We start from the raw sequence: 21,951 nt of genomic DNA, 5'->3' as shown, positions 1-21,951 counted from the left end.
CTGTGTCAGGGTCTATCAAACATCTTGATGCCACACTGGCATTAGGTGCAAGGTTTCATACATTTCTTGCTAGAGATTGCTTATGTTATATTAAAAGATAAGCAGAGCAAGTTCTAAAGCATAATAAGCATTCTTTAAATCCAGTTCCCATGGAAACCTCAGTTATGTTCCACACACAGCCTTATGTTGAGACTTAAAGAGAAGCACAGCTGGAATGCTGGTGGCAGGTCATGCCCAGGCCGGGGCTACAATTCCCTAAATCACAAGGAGTGGTTCCCTACAGTAGTGAACACTGGAAATTTGCTAAGAGAATAGAATCAGGTGCTCTGGTCACAATAAAAAAGTTAACTATTTTTTATATAAAAATAAAATTTAAAAATTAGGCACGTGCCCTTCAATGCATAGCAAAAAAGAAGGCATAGATTTTAGGTTACATTATGGTTTTATTCCTGGTGGTCAGTTCAATTCCATTGGCCTCTATCTCTATCCTATGCCAGAACCACACTGTTTTGATTAGTAAAGTTTTATATTGGGAAGTGTGATCCACTTTGTTATTGTTTTTCAAGGTTGTTTTCTATTTGGGCCCCTTGCAATTCCATGTGAATTTGAGGATAAAGCTCTTGGAATTTTGGTAGGGATTGCATTGAATCTGTAAATTGCTTTGGGTAGAAATTACCATGTTAACAATATTAAGTCTTCCAATCCATGAAACAGGGATTTTTTTCCCACTTAATTGTGCCTTTAATTTCAGCAGTGTTTTGTAGTTTTCAGTATACAGGTCTTTCACCCCCCCTTAGTTAAATTTCTTCCTAGGTATTCTTTTGGATGTTGTAAATGAGATTATTTTCTTAATATTCTTTTGGATTGTTCATTGCTAGTGTTGATCTTGTACCCTTCAACTTTGTGAATTATTAGCTCTAGATTCTTTTTTTTTTTGATTTGTTGGAAATTTCTATATTAGGATCGTGCCATCTACAAATATAGTTTTACTTATTTTCCAGTTTGATGCTTTTTCTCTCATTTAATTTCTTTGACTAGAACTTTCAGCACAATGTTGAACAGCAGTGATGAAAGTGGACTTCCTTGTCCTATGCCTGATCTTAGAGGCAATATCTTTTACTATTGAGTACATTAGCTGTGGGGTTTTTTGTTTGCTTTTTAAAATAAATGCCATTTGCTAGGTTGGGAAAGTCACTTCTATTTCTAGTTTTCTTAGTGTTATCAGGAAAGGATGTTGGATACTGTTAAATACATTTTCTGTATAAAGATGGTTACATCCCCCCTTTTTTGTTTTATTAATGTGATATATCACGTTGATTTTTGTTATGGTGAACCATCCTTGCATTCCTGGGCTATATCCCATTCGGTCATGGTGTATCATTCTAATATTATTGGATTTGGTTTGCTAATATTTTGTTGAGGATTTTTGCATTTTTATTCATAAGGGATATTGGTTTGTAGTTTTCTTGTGGTGTGTTTGTCTGTCTTTGGTACCAGAGTGATGCTAGACTCAGAGAATGAGTTAGGAAGTATTCTATTTTTTTAGTCCTTTGGGTGCAGAGCATTTGCAGATCTCAGAAGTTTCCTGACTGATCCTACAGCAAAGGACAGGATGATGTTCTGAGAAGCCCTTTGCTACATGCCCTTTTCTCAACTTTGAAGCAACACCAGTAGCAGCAGCAGCAGCATCAAACACAGAATAGAAGAGCAAGCTTGGAGGCATAGGAAAAATTCTCCATAAGAGGTAGCACTTTAATTGGTTCTTCAGGTCTAACAAGTATGGCACTGTGAGAGACACTTAGTCCATTAATAAATCATCGGCAGCCGTCCGTCTCGAGAGACGATGGTGTAGCTTCTTAAGAGTCTATCTGCACCGCCGAGAATGGCTGTGCAGTCCGACTCGGGAGTGACATGGTATCTGTCTCCTCCCGTGTTGAATCGACATCTTGCGATGACGCTGGAGTGTCCTCTCCAGTGAAGCTGAAGCTACAGAGCCTGGGCAGGGTGATATGGAGGGTCTGCTGTTGCCCATGCAGCAGACCCCCCCTCTCTTCGCAGCTGAAGGGTCCAAGGGAAAGACGGAGTCAATACAGCTTGGTTTCAGGTGCGCCGCAGGAGTTGCCGGTGTTGACTACAATGTCAAATCGCCTTAGGGACTCCGGCTCCGGATTTTCTGTCGGGGTTTACTCCCTTAGCCTTTCCCCTGAAGAGGTATGCCGCAAGGCAGCGGAGGTTTTTTGGAGTCAGAGTTTTCCTTCTCTGATGTGCCCTGACTGGAAGATCGAACCAGCGACACTTAGCTCGCAGGCCGACGCTCAATCCACTGAGCCAAACCAGCCAGGGGGTTCTTATATAATACCCATTAATATTTCATATAATAATGGCGTGGTGATGATGAACTCCTTTAGTTTTATCTTGTCTGGAAAACACTTTATCTGTCCTTCAATTCTAAATGATAGCTTTGTTGAATAGAGTAAGTAATCTTGGTTGTAGGTCCTTGTATTTCATCACTTTGAATACTTCTTGCCAGTCCCTCTAGCCTACAAAGTTTCTTTTGAGAAATCTGCTGACAATCTTATGGGAACTCCTTTGTAGGTAACTCTGCTTTTCTCTTGCTGTTTTTAAGTTTCTTATTTATCTTTAACCTTTGGCATTTTAATTATGATGTGTCTTGGTGTGGTCCTCTTTGGATCCAACTTGTTTTAGACTCTCTGTGCTTCCTGGACTTGTATGTTTACTTCTTTCACCAAATTAAGGAAGTCTTCTTTCATTACTTTTTTGAGTACATTAATTGGTTCTTAAGAAATGGTTAAAAATTATGATGCTGTTTTATTAATAGGCAATGCCTTTGAGTAGTTGGAAATGATAAATCTAGACATTTGGGGGTAGAAGCCCATCTACTCCTCAGATGGGAAAGCGAGTTAGGATGTGTAAGTATGTGTAGGATGTGGTCCTGGTACAGTGAAAGGGCCAGGATGCTGAGTACTTTCTGTTCACAGTAGAAATCTCCCAGGACTTAATTTGAGCTCTCCAACTAATTTTTTTTCTTAGTTGTTAGCTATATATATCCAGATATGTCTATTAAATTGTGTTCTCTCCTTTACTCTCAACCAAATGACTTTGTAAAATCACGTAACAGCAGAGTAGACACAAAATGTTTGCATTTTATCAAGCGTTTCTTATTATGTGTTAAGATTAACATAGTCCTATTTATTTTTTGCTTTGTTGCTTGAGCTTTAGGTGTCATTCCAAAAATTCATAGCCAAGACTCATTGTCAAGGAGCTTTTTTCTTTTTTTCTCTAGGTTTATGGTGTCTGGTCTTACGTGTAAGTCTTCAATTCATTTATAGTTAACTTTTGTGAGTGGTTTAAGATAGGGGCCTAGTTTCATTACTTTACATGTGAATATCCAGTTTTTCCAGCACCATTTACTGAAGATATTGTCTTTTCTCCATTGAGTATTGACTCACCTGTCAAGTATTAGTTGATGGTATATGCATTGGTTTATTTATGGGTTCTTGATTCTTTCTCATTGGTCTGTTTCTATGCTAGTACCATACTGTTCTGATTACTATAGCTTTAATTTTATTTAAATTGGTTTCCCCTCATCTCCCCACCACCTTTGGCAATCACATACAGCTTTGTATTAGAGCTTGAAATCAGGAAGTGTAATACCTCCCACTTTATTTCTTGGGATTGCTTTGGCTATTTGGGATATTTTGTGGTTCCATATCAATTTTAGGATTTTCTTCTACCTCTGTAAAAAATGCCCTTGGAATCTTGATAGGGATTGTATTGCATCTGTATGTGGCTTTTGGTAGTATTGACATTTTAACAAAATTAATTCTTCCACTTCATGAACTTGGAATACCTTTCCATTTGTTTCTTTGATTTCTTTCATTAGTCCCTTGTAGTTTTCAGAATAGAAATCATTCACCTCATTATCCCTATGCATTTTGTTTTGATGGTATTATAAATGGAACTGTTTCCTCTCTCAGATAATTCATTAGTATATAGAAATGCTGCTCATTCAATAGTGTATAGAAATGTTACTGCTTTTAGTATATTAATTTTGTATCTTGCAACTACTGAATTTATTCAGCATACCTAACAGTTTTGTGGAATCTTTAGGATTTTCTATATGTAAAATCTTGTCATCTGCAAATAGACAATTTTACCTCTTCCTTTCCAATTCTGATGACTTTTAGTTCTTGCTTGATTGCTCTAGCTAGGACTTTCAATACTATGTTGAATAGGATAAGAGGGGGAGCAAAGACAGGAATCACCTATGTTGTCATCTTGGTGATGTCATTTTTGTTTTTTTCTGTATGCATAATGGACTTTAATTAAAAAATAATTGCTGAAACTTAAAAGGTTTTTTGTTTTTTTTCTGGATAGATACACTGTTTATTACATGTACTCCCTCCCATATACTAGTGGGTCAAAAGCAAGACACATGCCATGCCCAGAGTGAAGCCAAGCAAGGGTGGAGGGGAAGAATTGTATACAAATACTATCACAGGGTACTTTTTATTATATAAAGGATTTCTTGAGGACTGCACCCTTTATCATTGATTACCTTATAACAAATATTTGTTATTCTCAGTTCAATTATATGCAGTTCTAAAGAATAAAGACTTGAATACTACACATTAATGTATTTGCAGTTGATTTATAATGGTAGTTTTTAAATATCTACTGTGAATATACCTATTTTTAAAGATTTACCCAGCAGAGTAAAGTGACTTCAAATGAAAATTCTTTGAGCAGTGCTTCTCAAACTTTGGTGTTCACTTGGTAGGATTGTTAAAACATTGATTGCTGGGCTCCACCCCAGAGTTTCAGTAGGTCTGAGGTGGGGGACTCATGAATTTGCAGTCCTAACAAGTTTCTGGGAGATGCTGCTGGTGGTTTAGATAACTATACTTACAGTATCAACAAGCTGACTTTATTTTAGGGTTTTCCTATTCTGTTAATTTCTCTTGAGTTTGATGAAATGAAGCAAAACCACACACATAAAACTCTTGAACAAAATTTTATTCTAAAAATAGGTCTTAGATCTTAGTTAGCAATGAAATACCCAAAGTTGGTTATTATAATAAAAAGAAGAGGAATTCACTGTAAATATTTTTTTCTGAAAAATACAAAATTATCACTGTAATATACTGCCAACTCTCACATATATGTATTTGAATTAGTTGTAATTATCCAAGGAAATTTAAAAATCACTGACTGGATTCTGCCTAATAATATACATCTGAGTTGCTTTTATCTTCAAGTAAATACATTCTCAAAGAATGCAAACAAAATTGAACGTCTGCTTTAAGTCAACATAATTAGGAAAAAAATTAGGAAATGTGCTCCAAAGCAAAATATTGGTTTGCCTCCCCGTTTCCCTCAATTTTTGCACATACCCAAAAAGAACCCTGACTGTATAGAAATACTGGTATTTAAAAGTAGCAAATTATACAACTTATATACAAAGAAAAGACATAACTAAATTATTTCAAACCCAAAGCACAGGAAACTTGAAAGGCATATGATGACGTTTAGTATTTAAAAAGTGGTTTTACATCTTCAAAGTGCTAAAGAAAGAAATACATGAGAAAATTTTAGGCCTGTCTACAAAGTTCTGACTTTTTGAAGTACTGAAATATCAAGAATGTAGAGAACAAAACAACTTAAGTTTAAAAGGCCCCCATTACTATAAAAAAAAGACTAGTTTCATAATATTTTCTTCACACAGAATGTGTCACATACATCCTGTCATATCCACATTTTGGATAATTTTTATCACCCACATTCATCACATCAATTGGCCATAATGCAGTGAGGAGAAATGATTTTTATATCAAATTTCTTGAGATAGTCTCCATAAACTAAAAGCTGATCACAAGTGTAACATTTAATTCCTATTAAATGTTGGTGCATGTTTGTTAGAACATCTTAGCTAATTTTTAGACTATTAGAAATTTGTGTGATTTACTTTGACTAAGACAGAAATACTATCTCAATGAGTATGACTAAATATGTCTTTTGTTAAAACTAGACCCCGAGTTTTGAGTGCTGGGATATAAACTGTAAATCTGAAAACTCCGAAATATGTTGGCTAATATTGGTGTCCCTGTAAGTACTATGCTTTTTCTCTCCATTTACAATACATCTGAAAGTGCCTGCTCTTCAGCAAGAGGCTTGGTGGGAAAAATACCCAAGTAAGGACTTCCTGTTTTAAACTTCATACGAATTTATTTCAAAATACATTGGTATTTTAGTATAAAAATGTTTCCCCAAACTTTTGAGTACAACCAACAGTACAGAAAAATGCAGTTATTTTCACCTTGTAGGTTTAGTAGCTTGAGGAGAATGCTACAATCCTTGGCTTGACGAACAGAGCATTACCCCATAGTTCTGACTGTACAGAGCCCTAAATGTTGTTTTGGAAACCATATAAGAGGCTTTTTGTTTTAAAGTTAGGTGTGTTTATGATGCATTAAACATTTCTATATATTGAAATCAGGTCTATATCTTAAAAATATTCACTAAATATACAAGTAATAGCTAAATATGAAATAAAGCAATTTCCAGTGGTGACAATATTCTCACAGTAGCAAATAATCTAACTTCTTATTTAATACTAACAACTAAGTCTTTAAAACACTATCATGTTAAACACTGCAATTTACTGAAATTACAGAGGGGGGGGGAAAGATAATTATACCAGCTGCCATTGAAAGCTTGAAAGAATTTACTAATAAAAATACCGGCTCTCTGACAGGGCTTGAGCCCTGGTATTGTTTTTGCTTTTATTTGATTTTGGGGGGTGGGTGTGCACTTTGTTTCTGAACCAAGTACTCAGCTTTAAAACATATAAAATATTCATGCTTCCAGAAGAGACAAACTAAAATTATGCTTAAGATCTGGTTTACTCATAAAATTTCTGCTGTGTGACATTAGTAAATTAGGGTATATCCAGCTCTGTATAGCACTAAGTTCTTTGTGTGAGCAGTAAGGATAATCAGCACCCTGAGTGCCGTGACAAACTCCTTAGCTGTATGTCCAGATGGCATCATTCTCTTCAGAGATGATGTCTTCCAATTACTGGCCTTATGTGACAAGTGCCACCAGAAAATGGGACAGGACTTCTCTTACTATTTCCTAAAAGTGAATATAACCACTGCATTAACTGTATGCTCCAAATGTTCATTAAAAACCCAAAACAAACCCTTTTTACCTTTAGCAATCATGGGGAATCTTTACATTATTTATATAATACATTGTACATTATATGCATGGCCTGTTTATACTGTTTTCAAAAAGAGAATGTTGATAGGGTTGCATCAATCTTCTTTCCATTGGTCCTTAGATTTCCTTAAATGATGGCATCATGTTCATCACTGTAATATATCAAAAGTTAAAATTACTTTGTTTTGTATTTGTATAAAAACTACTTACATGTTCATATTTTAAAGCAAAGTAATAATTTCAACTTTCAGAATTAAAATTAATTGTGATTCCTTTGTGTAGTTTCTTAAGTAAAAGTGCCTGGTATACTATAGTGGTTAAGGATTCAAATGGTAGTTCAGGTTGCCAAACCTAGACTTAAATCTCTGCTCTGCCTCAGGGCTGTGTGACTTCTCATCAGTTAGCTATTATAACCCTCTTTAAAAAAGAAAACCACCATCATTTCTTGAGCATTTACTATGTGCCAGATGTTATACTACAGACTTTACATCCATAACTCATGTAATCATCACCGTAACCCTATGCAGTGGACACTTTTATTGTCTTGATTTATTCATTCTCCCATTTTGCTGAGGATCAGAAGGTAAGCAAGCATGTGAACTCTCGTCTTGACCACTGAGCACTATGCTGCCTTGTTTATATAAGCATTGGAAGGCACCCAGGAAGTCAGCAGTCAACCAGGCTTAAAACTATTGGGATGGCCAGAAAGTCCATCTAGTTTTATTTTCACCAATGGCTTTATTAATTTGAATATTTTGAGTGTGTCGGTTATCTCCCCCCATTGGCTTCTTCTGGGTAGAGTTCAGGGGTGCTGCTAAACATCTTCCAATGCACAAGACAGCCCACAGCAAAGAATTATTTGGCCAAAATATCAGTGGTACCAAGAAACTTCACAAACCACTTTTGATATATTTGATCAGTCACAGCACTTTCTCCATACACTGCACAAATCTTTTTATATGTGCGTTTCAATTAAGTTTTTATCTTGAAATAATAAAACATAATATGCCAAAAATGTTGCATAATTTCTTCCATCTTCAATATTATAATGGCTACACAAAAATTCACCAATTTTGATGTTTTTTTAAATGCATGCTGACATGACAGCTGTCACAATACAATCAAACATAATTGTTTCAAATGAAGTTAAAGACAACTAAGCACTACTAGAGCCATCATACAAAAAAACCAAACTTTTGGCCAACCCAATAAGCCTGCTCCAAACCCCATGCTTTAACAATATCACACCACTGTCTCTCCATGAAACTTTAAGAAACATGGGAGCTAACATTTTAAACAGTATTTTAATCAGTTAATAGCCAATAAATAAAAACTAGGAATGTTTATTATTACTGAATATAGAAGGTCTCAGTTTCTTTAATAGGATAAACATTAAGTCCTTACTTATGGAATGCTATTTTTTATAACTTTAAAGGAACTACTGGCTTTAAAATGCACTTTTTTTAAACATAGCAGTAAGAAAAACAGCCAATTAAACTAAAACATAATGTTTTCTCATCTCATTGACTTTATAAGAGATATCCTAATTTCAGAGGTGTTAAAATGTGGAAAAAACCAAAAATGTATACTTACTCAACTAAATATGGTGTTTTCACCATCTACTGGTTTTAACATGAGAGTAAGACTCCGTTTATAGAGTCCAAGTGCCTCTGCCAGCACAGATCCCTTCCAGCAATGGGGATTCTGGACTCTGACTTACTCCACAGGACATGCGGCATTATGTGGTCATGCATATATATAAGGAAAAAATTAGCCCATAAAGCTAAAATTGCCTACTTCATAGTTAAGGCAGTTTAAAAAAATGCATATTTTAATTTAATTGCTATACTATTTATAGCGACTATATGAATACATATTGTTATAAAAAACAATTGGCATTTAATTTACTATAATCAAAATGTGCCTTCTGTTTAACTGCTTAAATTTATCAAGAAAACAAATGATAAATATTTCTAGAGCAGTGATTTTAAAAAAATATTGCAAATTTTAAGGCTCAATCAATATTTCCCAAATGTTTCTTATGTGGGAAGTCTGTGTGGGATGCATGTATTTACAACTTAGAACAAATTCTGGAGAACTATCACCTATTCTATGGTATTTATATACATGAACCTCAAAGGAAGGAATTGGTACTTGTACATATAAGACTTAAAAGAAAAATCTAAAAGGACTTTGTTGGCGTAACAAAAGCTGGGAGGTACTACCTCCAAAAATCATAAGACCTATAAAATTATATGAAGGGTGAACATGGTCTGGTGATCAGGACTTATTGATAAAGCTCACCTAAAAGGTAGTTTTACTACAGATAAACTGATAAAGTATGTTATACTAACAAGTCATTTAATTTAGTAAAATACCAGGGAAAACGTGGCTGTCAGAAAAATTTTAGTTGCTTTGCCTTTGTCATAGAAAGCAAAAACCATGTTTTTACCAAGGATGTTTTTATAAAAACTATTTATTTGTTTGTTTATTTATTTATTTTTAGAGAGAGGGGAAAGGAGAAAGAGAGGGAGAGAAACATCACTGTGTGATTGCCTCTCACTTGCACCCCCATCTGGGGACCTGACATGTAACCTAGTTATGTGCCCTGACTGGGAATCAACCAGTGACACTTGGTTCGCTGGCCGATGCTCAATCCACTGAGCCACAGCAGCCAGGGTTACCGAGGATGTTATTTTAATGCTACTGACAAACACAAGACATGCTAGGTCAACAGCCACATGAACCCTGATATAGCATTTCTTATAATCAGAGCTATAATCAAGTAAAAAGTGTTGGCTTAACTTGGGTCTCTGGTAAAAAATACATTTTTATAGTTTATACATCTGTTTCTGTTTGTAAATAATAATAATCAGAAGCTGTACACAAATAACTTCTTTTAAGATAGAGGATTAATGGGAACATAACTCAAAAATCTACAAATCACTCATTTCTGAAATGAACACCACCCCCACTACTTTGACATTTTATCATGATATTTAAATAAATACAGAAGTCATTAAAATTTTAAAAGTCCCAGGCAATCAAAACTCACATGGTTCTATACTGAATGCCTCTTCTTGAATAATACATTTTGCATCCAATGTAAAGAATAGATAAAATTCCCAGTGTTAATGCAATACCACCAACAAAGCTGCCAATATCAAATTTTGATCCTTTATTTTCTTTAGAATTTATAGTTGCTGTGACTGAAAGAAAACAAAACAGGCTTTAGTGCTTTTTAAAAACATTGTAATAGACTAAAATTTCCTGAACCTCTATATAAATGAACACTGAACTGGGGGCAAAGGGGCCTCTAAGCATAGAAAGGTGCTCTCCAGTGTCTCTAGAGACTTGCCTGCCTCTCTAGTTTTCTTCAGTTTATCCAACATATCTCTTAATGAAAAGTCCCTAATGTCTTCAACCCCAAGATCTTAAGGTATTTGATAGGGCTGGACTTGGGTAGTCTCTACCAAAACCTCAAGCAGCAAGACTTGGTGATTTTTTTTCTTCTTATGAATCCTCTTAAGAGTTCATGCCTTAACAAAAGGGGTCTGGGTAACACAGCTATAATCTTGGAACTGGATCCAATTTGAATAAATGTTTCTAACTGAAATGTCTCCTTTTGAATAAATTGGGAATCTATTTTGGTTTGAATCATGGAAAGAGCCCCTGAGACATTAAATTTGATTTCAATATATAAATTGTAGTATAAAGAAAATAGAGGGAGTAAAACATATAAAAATGTGTAACAGAAACCATAAAGTCTATTTGTTCTGATAAATGTACTAGCTTTAAAAAAAAGATTCCAGTGTTGAATAACTTAAAAAGAGAATCTTCTTAAGGTTTTTGAATTCATGGCTTCACAGACATCATATTTTTAAAAATGCAAAAAGTAAAGAGTGTCGAGACTCTGATACTACATACATGATTATATCTAATACCATTTTAAAATATCTTTATGGCACAAATGAATTAAAATCAAGTTCACCATGATTTTGGTTTGGAAATCATGTAGATTGAGCCTGCCTAATTCCTTCCTAAAAGGAGGTACAGAGTTAAAGGTATGATAATTTTCCCTGTAAGATAAATTACTTATTCACAAATGAGTCTTATTCAGTCATTATTTGGTATAATTAAGTTGGAAAACCATTTTCTTCAAGGGACAAGAACACTAGGTCAATCGGCCCTTTTCCTGATCTCTACAACTAAATTATTTAATAGGAATCATTGCCTAAATTTCTGTTATTTATTTTTACAGAATGGAATGATGATCTAAATGTGGCATTTAAATTGACAACTATTTTCAGGATAGGAAAAGTAAATTTTTTTAAAGATTTATTTATTTTTAGAGAGAGGGGAAAGAAGGGATAAAGAAAGGGAGAGAAACATCCATGTGTGGTTGTCTCTTGCACACCTCCAACAGGGGAGCTGGCCTGCAACCCAGGCATGTGCCCTGACTGGGAATCGAACCAGCGATCCTTTCGTTCGTAGGCCATCATTCAATCCACTGAGCCTCACCAACCAAGGCATAAATCATTTTTAATACATACCTGTTGCTGAAGAAGAAACAGATGTCACCGAACTATTGTGGGTTGTGGCCATTGTGGATGCTGGCACCTGTGATGTGTTTTGTGAAACACTTGTTATTTTGGGTGTAGACTTTATGGTGGTGGACGTCATATTTGTTGAGACCCCTGGTATTGTCATTTGAGAAGTTGCTGTGGGTTTCAAGGTGGTGATTGTCACATTTTTTGTGACTGAAATAACTGCAGTTGTTGATGGTTTTGCTGTGGATTTTGAGGTACTGACTATCACTAAGGAAACTGAAGCTGTAGATGGTTTCACGGTGGTGCTGTAAGATACATTTGCATTGTTCAAAGGCACAGGTAGGGCTTTCCCTGCAAGAATAAAAACAAAAACAAAAACATTAAGATTGGAGCTATGACCTAGGGAAACTAAAATCTCACTCACTGTGACTTTCATGGTTACACATAAACAGGTCTAACAAGTATGGCACTGTGAGAGACACTTAGTCCATTAATAAATCGTCGGCAGCCGTCCGTCTCCAGAGACGATGGTGTAGCTTCTTAAGAGTCTATCTGCACCGCCGAGAATGGCTGTGCAGTCCGACTCGGGAGTGACACGGTATCTGTCTCCTCCCGTGTTGAATCGACATCTTGCGATGAAGCTACAGAGCCTGGGCAGGGTGATATGGAGGGTCTGCTGTTGCCCATGCAGCAGACCCCCCCTCTCTTCGCAGCTGAAGGGTCCAAGGGAAAGACGGAGTCGATACAGCTTGGGTTCAGGTGCGCCGCAGGAGTTGCCGGTGTTGACTACAACGTCAAACCGCCTTAGGGACTCCGGCTCCGGATTTTCTGTTGGGGTTTACTCCCTTAGCCTTTCCCCTGAAGAGGTATGCCGCAAGGCAGCGGAGGTTTTTTGGAGTCAGAGTTTTCCTTCTCTGATGTGCCCTGACTGGAAGATCGAACCAGCGACACTTAGCTCGCAGGCCGACGCTCAATCCACTGAGCCAAACCAGCCATTAATAAATACCCAACAAGAAACAAACCTACATTTAAGAATTTCTGTGAAGATATGAAAAAAAGGATTGAGTTCTGTCTTAAGATCTTACCATACTCCCTGCTACAAATATTAGTTGAATGGATGAATAAATTAATGGATATAAGAAGGGTTTTTTAATTAAAAGTTTATAAAGTTTCTCTGCCACATCCTTTTAATGAGCTTTGAGGAAAACCAGTAGTTAGTTGCATGTTTCAAATTCCTATTACATTTTCTCAGCTTTGGACCTCTACTTCATGGTGTCTTCCACTGAGTATTTAATATTTTTAAAAGGCCAAAGAAATTACTTTTGTATTATATACACCACTAAGTTATAATTTTCAAGTATATGATACACATAATATGAACCTGAACTAATCTTACTATTCAATTCTGAATCTTCTATATAGACAAAAGTAATATGCTTTAGCATTGAAATAGTCACCTTTTATTTTCAATTAGTGGATGAAATTAAATACAGCAAACAACCAGTGTTTATATTATATCTTTAACAAAATGATCTTTGCAGAGTAAAACAATGAACACAATGCTGCTTTCTGATTCAACACACACACAGCCCACTCCCCTCTCCCTGCAAAACAAGAAATTTTACACAAAGGCACATGGGCAAAAATAGGAGCTATTACAGGTTAGTTCTCTAGTAAGAAAATCCAAATGTGTTGAAGAAACAACTAAGCAGCGAAAGTATGTCCAAATTGATAAAACAGGCAAGTACGTTTTGTATTAAAACGGTTTCATGGTTATGTGTAAACTGCAATGCAAGGATTCTTTCCTCAGAATCAGAACTCACATCCAGTATTCCTTCCCCCTTGTCTGTAATATAAGTAACTTGTCATTTGCTCTCCACTACAAATGACCCCATGCCATCAAGGAAGTCTGGAGGTCTTCCATTTCCCTTAACTGTTCAGCCACTGACCAGTACCTCCAGGACTCGCAGAGGGTTAGGTCCTATCTAGCTTTGCCAGTCTTAGCCTTTCAGTCCCTTCCAGCCTCTGAGAAGTATAAGTTGTAAAGGCTTTTGGGGTGATGGTAGAACAAATGGGTGGAGGGGTTCAAAAGGTACAAACTTCCAGTTATTAAATAAATAAGTCATGGGTATGTAAAGTGCAGATGGTGACTCTAATTAATGATACTACAGCAGTCCCTCTCTATATCGCGGTTCACTTATCGCGGCCTCACTGTATCGCGGGATTTTAAAAAGCATATTTATTTATCGCGGATTTTTCGCTATATCGCGGGATTTTGCGGTACTGTATATGTATGTTATTAAAGTTACGTAGGTTTAAGAGGATGGAGTAGACTTCCAGCCAAGATGGAGGTGTAGACAGACACGCTGCGTCTTCCTCCACAACTAAGAATACAACTACCTCAAAACTAAAAACAACCAGAAGTTCCAGAAAATCAAACTGCATGGAAGTCCAACAAAGACATAAAGAAAAAATACTCATCCAGACAGGTAGGAGAAGCGGAGTCGGGGCGGAGAGGACATGGTGTGGCAGCAGAAGCAGTGGCAGCGGCAGGCCAGCAGAAAGCGCAGTCCATGTTTTAAAAAGTTGGGAGGGACACCTGGGGAGTGTTCCCAGATCCTTCACCGGACCTCGCAGCCCACGGTCCCAGCACCGGGGGAAATCAAACCTCATTGCTTCTGACTGTGCAAACCAGTGGGGGGCTTGGGGTGGAGGCAGAAACTGCCAGTCTCAGCAGAGTCCGCTTGTTTAAAGGGCCCCCACGATCCTAGAACGTCCGCAGACCCACCCACTCCGGGAACAATGGCCAGGGCAGCAGCTAGAGGGGCGCCAGTCCAGTGCTGAAGTGGGAGAGGTGTCTGGAAAAGGGGCGAGTGCTGAGTAGGTGGCATTGTTCCCTCTCGGACCCCTCCCCCGCATACAGCGCCATAACGTGGTGAAACAGGTCGCCCTGTACTGACAAATCCCTAAGGCTCTGCCCCTTACAACGTAACAGGAGTGACAGCTCTACCTGGGACACGGAGGCAAACAAACATAGGAGCCTGTCAGAATGAGGAGACAGAGAAGTATGGCCCAAAATGGAAAATGGATCAAGGTTCCAGTGGGAGAACTAAGAGACAAGGAGATAGCCAAGCTAACAGATGAGGAGATAGACAATCTAACAGATGCAGAATTCAAAACACTGGTGATAAAGATGCTCACAGGCTTGACAGATATGCTTGAGTATGGCAAATGCATAACAGAAGAAGTGAAGGTTATGCTAAGTGAAACAAAGGAAAATCCACACAAAACCAATGGTGAAGGGAAGGAAACTGGGGTTCAAATCAATGATTTGGAACATAAGGAAGAAAAAAATAGTCAACCAGTGCAGAATGAGGAAGCAAGAATTGAAGAAAATGAGGAAAACTTCCCAAATTTTGTGAAGGAGGTGGACATACAGGTCTAGGAAGCACAGAGGGTCCCAGGTGAGCTGGACCCAGAGGGGACCACACCAGGACGCATCATGATTGAGATGCCAAAGGTGAAAGATAAAGACAGAGTCCTGGGGGGAGCAAGAGAGAGGTAGAGTTGCCTCCAGGGGGGTGCCTATAGGAGTATCAGCTGATTTCTCAGAGGACACTTTGCAGGCAGGAAAAGACTGGCAAGCAGTATTCAATGTGATGAAGAGCAACGACCTACAACCAGGATTACTCTTCCCAGCAAGGCTATCATTTAGAATGGAAGGGCAGATAAAGTCCTTCCCAGACAAGGCAAAGCTAAGGAAATTCATCATTACCAAGCCATTATTATATGAAATGTCAAAGGCACGCACTTAAGAAAAAGATCAAAACTATGAACACTAAAATGACAACAAACTCACGACTATCAACAACTGAATCTAAAAAATAAAAACAAAATCCAACAAAGCAAACCAGAATAGGAATGGGGATCATTTGGAGGGTTATCAGCTGGGAGAGGGGAGGGGGAGAAATGGGGAAATGGTTCAGGGACTAAGAAGCATAATTGGTTGGTACAAAATAGACAAGGGGAAGTTAAGAATAACATAGGAAAGGGTGAAGCTAAAGAACTTATATGCATGACCCATGGACATGATGAACTAAGGGGGTGGGATTGCTGGAGGGAAGGCGGTTACTAGGCAGAGGGGGAGCAAAGGGGAAAAAAATTGGAATTACTGTAATAACAATAAAATATACTTTAAAAAACAAAACAAAAACAAAGAAACAAAAAAGTGTGGAATATGTTTAAGAACCTAAGTAATGTTTATAAAAGTGTAGAAAAGATTAATAAGGGAGTGGGAAAGGTTAATAAGAAACTGGGAACAGTTTATAAGTGTATGGGAAGGGTTTATAAAGCCTTAAAATATATACAAATACTAAAATAAATGTAATGTTTCTACTTCACAGATTTTCACCTATCACGGGGGGGTCTAGAATGTAATACCCATGACAAGTGAGGGAATACTGTATATTGTATATCTGAAAGTTACTAAGAGTAGGTCTTACAAGTTTTCATCACAAGGAAAAAAATTTGTAACTGTGTGTGGTGATGGATGTTAACAAAACTTATTACGGTTGATCATTTTGCAAATATTAAGTCATTATGTCGTTACCCAAATCTAATATGTAATATGTCAATTATATCTCAATAAAATAAAAAATACTAAAAACAAAATTAAAAGGCCAGAATAAGTTATTGGAGAGTGTCACTAGCTGTGTGTCCATCCCCACCTCTGCCTCAGGAGAGAAAAATGAGAGCATTACCCCTCACTTCAAGAAACCTGAAAGGCAGTAACCTCTGACATTGGTCTTAGTTTCTTTTTGGATAGGTCTCTTTGGGCAATGACAACAAAATAAAAAATAAAGAAATGGGACTACATCAGAGTAAAGAGATTTTACACAGTGAAGAAAACTATCAACAAAGGTCTTAGAAACTGGACACTTCCTGTTTGTCTCTCCAGGTCCCTTCCTCCCTCATCCTGTCTGTGCTGACCTGAGAAGGAACCCTTATGAACTGCTCTGATAGTCCCCCTTGCCACCTAGGCCTCTGGTTTGGTTCAGCCAAAGAGAAAGCATTATTTGTTAATGCTTTATATTCCTCTTTATTTTTATTAGCTTGTGTAACTGATATAACTGAAAGCACAGTGTCCTTTACTGTTTGGGACTAGATCCAACCAGGAACTGTGCGCACTAAAGCTATCTGTCTGTCCACATGTACTGGGTTGGCCAAAAGTCCATTACTTTTTTCCCTTAAGATGGTAGTGCTCAGTTGTCTTTAACTTTATTTGAAACAATTTTGTTAGACTGTATTGTGACAGCTGTCATAGCAGCGTGCATTAAAAAAAAAACAATACATCAAAATTGATGAATTTTTGTGTGGCCATTTTAATATTGAAGAAAATACACAACATCTTCAGCATATTATGCTTTATTATTTCAAGGAAGGTAAAAATGCAACTGGAACTAAAAAAAAGATATGTGCAGTGTATAGAAAAGGTGCTGTGACTGACTGAATATGTCAAAAGTGGTTTGCGAAGTTTCTTGGTACCATTGACATTTTGGCCAAATGTGTCTTTGCTGTGGGCTGTCTTGTACATTGGGAGATGTTTAGTAGCATCCCTGGCCTCTACCCACTAGAAGTCAATAGTGGGAGAGAGCCACATACTAAAAATATCCAAATCATAAAGTTATTGGTGAAAATGCGTCTCTTTGTTTTACAGAAAAAACCATATGGACTTTTCGGCTAACCTAATATTTATTTAATGAATACTTAAACAGTATTCATTCTGAGCCACACACTGTTTTAAATATTTAAAAAATATTACAAGTTTCATAACTACCTTAGGAGATATATGTTAAGGTCATCCCCATTTTATAGATGAAACTGAGGTAGAGAAGTTGAGTAACTTGAGCACAACGTAGTAAGGGGAGGAGCCAAGATTTGCATTTAAGTGGTTTGCCTCCAGAGTCACTGTTCTTAATCACTACATAAAGTCACAAAAAGTAGTGCCATCAAGTTGAAAAGTTTCCTTTGGGGTGTGTGAGCGACTGTGCCACTGCGCCATTGTTGACCTTCAATATGTTGTTAAGTATAAGCTAGTAATGAATTTTAGGTAAGACAAATAACAACATAAACATTCTTGGAATAACTCTAAGTATTTAATAAGCTGGGTATGTAACAAATACTCCTGATGTTCCATGTTCTACTAACCTAAATACAGAAAACACTACCAGTCTGTCTGCATTGTAAAGCACACAAAAAACAGTAACAACTTCTCATCCCCTGAAATATTTCATTGTCCTAACATAGCTAAAGTGTGTGAGAAAACAGTTCTGAAATATTTTGAAATAAGATTATTAGAACTGTATTTGCAACCTCAAAAGGCCGTGCAGGTGGTGCTGTCAGTTGCAGAAGATCTATGGCCTAAACATGGAGAATAAGCATGTGTAATGCGCAGCTGCCACATAAAAATTTGGTCATTAACAAGCTTAAAGCACCGCAACAAAGAGATATTCAGTCAGCGAAAAAAGTCTCCTCAAAGGTCAGCAAAAAGAAATCCTTATAGATGACAACTGTACAGTTTGGTATCCACTAGTAAATGATTTTTATTCATCGTGTAAAAGGCATTAGAAAATCTAAAATTTTATACTGAACAATTTTTCTTGCAAAACAAAAGAAAAAGGCAAACTCTGTAATTACTAAAAATACATACTTGCTAAAGTGCTAGAAATGGTACCGGAGTCAAGAATGGGTTTGCTCCCTGCAATTTACAGATAAGAAAATTGTGATTTAGAAGGTTAAGTAAATGCCCTAAATCGCTCACTGTCAGGTTATGTGGTGAGCAGACTTTTACTTAATACAGGTCACTTCCTCTAGGCCTGGTGAAATTTTCACTGCTTTCCTCATTATTCCTGATGAAAATCCACCTGAATTCCAAAGCCTGCTGTATTTACCTTAGGTACTAATTTTATCATTGACTATCATCATCGCACTAAAATCACCTTCAATAAGCAAATGTATATACTTAATACCAAAAGTTGAAGCCAAAATAAGAACTTAGATTTTTTTTAAATTTAAATTTAAATACCAAGAGCCTCATATAATTTTTATTAAGCAATACTGAAGACTTATAAAAGATAAAGAATAAGACAAGCATCTGTGTTCTCACCATCACGATTAAAAAATAAAACTTTACCAGTTAAGAAATCCTCAAAAGGTATGCCCCTCCTCAGTTGCAATTCTGTTAGAAGAACCACTATCCTGAATCTAAGTTTCTTTTGTTTAGTGTATTTTATTGATTATGCTACTAGAGTTGTTCCTATTGTTTCCCCTTTGTCCCCCTCCACCTAGTACCCCCCTTCCCTCCACCAATCCCCCCCCACTCCACCCCCCCAACACACACTTAGTTCATGTCCATGGGTTGTGTATATAAGTTCTTTGGCTTCTCCATTTCCTTTACTATTCCTAACATCCCCCTGTCTATTTTGTTCCTGCCAATTATGCTTCTTAATCACTGAACCTTTTCTCCCATTCTCCCCCTTTCCCCTCCCTGCAGATTAACCCTCCACATGATCTCTATATCTATGGTTCTGTTCCCATTCCAGTTATTTGCTTAGTTTGTTTTTGTTTTTTAGATTCATTTGTTGGTAGTTGTGAGTTTGTTATCATTTTACTGTTCATTTTGATCTTCTTTTTCTTAAATAAGCCCCTTTAATATTTCATATAATAAGGGCTTGGTGATGATGAATTTCTTTGGCTTTACCTTGTCTGGGAAGCACTTTATCTGCCCTTCCATTCTAAATGCTAGCTTTGCTGGATAATCTTGATTGTAGGCCTTGCTTTTCATCACTTTGGATACTTCTTGCCTGCAAAGTTTCTTCTGAGATATCAGCTGAGAATCTTATAGAAACTCCTTGGAGGTTACTTACTGCTTTTCTCTTGCTGCTCTTAATATTCTCTAGCTTTAACCTTTGGCATTTTAATTATAATGTGTCTTGGTGTGGTCCTCTTTGGGTCCAACTTGTTTGGGATTCTCTGTGCTTGCTGGATTTGTATGTCTATTTCCTTTGCCAAATTAGGCACATTTTCTTTCATTATGTTTTCAAATAAGTTTTCAATTTCTTGCTCTTCCTCTTCTCCTTCCAGCATCCCTATGATTTGAATGTTGGCACTTTTGGAGATGTCCTAGAGTCTTCTTATGTTTTCCTTGTTTTTTGAATTCTTGTGTCTTCTTTTTGTTTTGATTGAATGTCTATTTCTTCTTTATGTTCCAAATCATTGATTTGAATCCCGGCTTCCTTCCCTTCACTGTTTTCCCTGTGTATTTTTCTTTATTTCACTTATGTTTTGCTGTATTCAATGAGTTCTCTGAGCATCCTGATCACCAGTGTTTAGAACTCTGCATCTGATAGGTTGGTTATCTCTGTTTCATTAGTTTTTTTCTTCCGGTTTGCTTGTTTGTTTCTGTTCTTTCATTTGTGCCATGTTTCTTTGTCTCCTCATTTTGGCAGCCTCCCTGTGTTTGTTTCTGTGTATCTGGCAGAGCTGCTTTACTCCCTGTCTTAGCATACCTATTAAATTGTATGGCATGGAGCCTTAGGTATTCACCAGGGCAGGGCAATCTGCTTCACCGCTTTGTGGCTGTGTGTGTGTGTGTGTGTGTGTGTGTGTGTGTGTGGTGTGTTGGAGAGGGGACAGTGCTGCTGCCTAGCTTCTGGAGGTTTGCCTGGCACTCACCCTATTTCCAGTCACTTCACCTACTTCCCATATGTGACTGGTACCTTTCTATCTGTTGCCCTGGTGGTGATTACCAGAGTGGGTGAGTTTGTGTACTACATTCTAGGTCCACAATGGACTCTCCTGAGAAACTTGCAGTTTATTGCACTACCCTAACCCCCAATGGTTTTATAGTCAGAGGTTATGGGACTTTATCCTCCAGGCGCTGGAACCCTGGGCTGCGTGGTCTGGCCTGGGGCTGGGATTGCTGATTTTTGTCCACCACACGTGAATGTGAGACTGCCCATTCAGCCACCACCACCTCCCCGTGCCACGAGGCGTCCTCTCCACCCCAATTCCAGGTCTCTGCCCCTCCTACCTATCTGGATGAATGTGGCTTTAAATTCTTGGTTGTTGGACTTCCATACAGTTCAATTTCCTGGCATTTCTGGGTGGTTTTTGTTTAGAGGATAGTTATAGTTCCTCTTGAGGTTGCGTGAGGAGGTGAAGCATGTCTACCTATGCCTCCATTTTAACCAGGAGTCCCCTTTCTTGCTTTTTTGTACTCAACATTACATTAATGAATTTCATTCATGTTAACGTCTACTCCTCTGGTTCATTAATTCCTCATAATATAAATATTAAAAAAATTTTATAATGAGAATCATGTTTTGAGATGTTTTCTGTTTCTATGAGACGGATTACATGCAATGACTAACTCAAATACCTTTTGAATAATCTACCCAGAACACAGCTGAAAGGCAAAACATGTTTGTATACCATCAGGCTCTTTAGTTATAGAGATCTATCCCCTTGAGCCCTCACTCAAAACCCCAGCAACTATTCACCCAACAATTCCACTTCTAGAAACCTAGCTAAATCCCAGCTCAAGCTCATAAAGGTATACATGTGTGTTTACTATAGCACTGTTTAGAAGAGTAACAATATCCATAAACTGAGGTATAGTCAAGGAAATTATGGGACATCCATATTATGAAACATAGGACAAACATCAAAAGCAGTCAGACAGAACTATACATACTGTGGTAGTTTTAAAATATGCCCACATATTCTTTGATATTCCTCCCTTCAAAAGGTAAAGCCTAATTCCACTTCCCTTGTATGTGAACCTAATGTAGGAGTCTTGCTTTTAATGAAGAATACAGTACAAGTTATGCTATGTGACTTCTGAGGCTAGGTCAAAAAAAAGAAGAGAAGAGAAAAGAAATAGCTTCTATCTGGCTCTCTCCAGAATCTAGGAACCTCTAGGATGCTCACACTTGGGGAAGCCTTCCACCATATTGTGATGATACTCAAGCAGCCCTATTCTATATAAAGAGAGGAACTGCCTGCTAACAATCAGCCTATGACTAGGACTCACCTCAGAAGTGAGTCCTTCATGACTGCAACCTCAAATCTGACCCCAGCTAAGCATCCAGCTAACGTA

The 21,951-nt window shown here is 37.4% G+C and overlaps 1 protein-coding gene across 1 annotated transcript in view; it reads right to left on the bottom strand.

Annotated features, from left to right (window-relative positions):
- Positions 1–5,019: 5,019 nt before the first annotated feature.
- TMEM123 (transmembrane protein 123) overlaps positions 5,020–21,951 on the bottom strand; it is a 41,741-nt gene continuing 24,809 nt past the window's right edge. Inside the window, exons 2-4 of the mRNA XM_090265813.1 lie at positions 11,796–12,143; positions 10,298–10,451; positions 5,020–7,394 (exon numbers count right to left, since the gene is read on the bottom strand). Of these exons, the coding sequence (XP_090121939.1) occupies positions 7,370–7,394; positions 10,298–10,451; positions 11,796–12,143 (527 nt within the window). The 3' untranslated portion in view covers positions 5,020–7,369. The remainder of the gene's footprint in view (positions 7,395–10,297; positions 10,452–11,795; positions 12,144–21,951) is intronic.

Source organism: Furipterus horrens, unplaced genomic scaffold, assembly GCF_987537825.1.
Source record: "Furipterus horrens unplaced genomic scaffold, mFurHor1.1.pri manual_scaffold_2, whole genome shotgun sequence".
Taxonomy (NCBI): domain Eukaryota; kingdom Metazoa; phylum Chordata; class Mammalia; order Chiroptera; family Furipteridae; genus Furipterus; species Furipterus horrens.
Note: the sequence above shows the minus strand (reverse complement) of the source record. Positions and strands in the feature narration are given on the sequence as shown.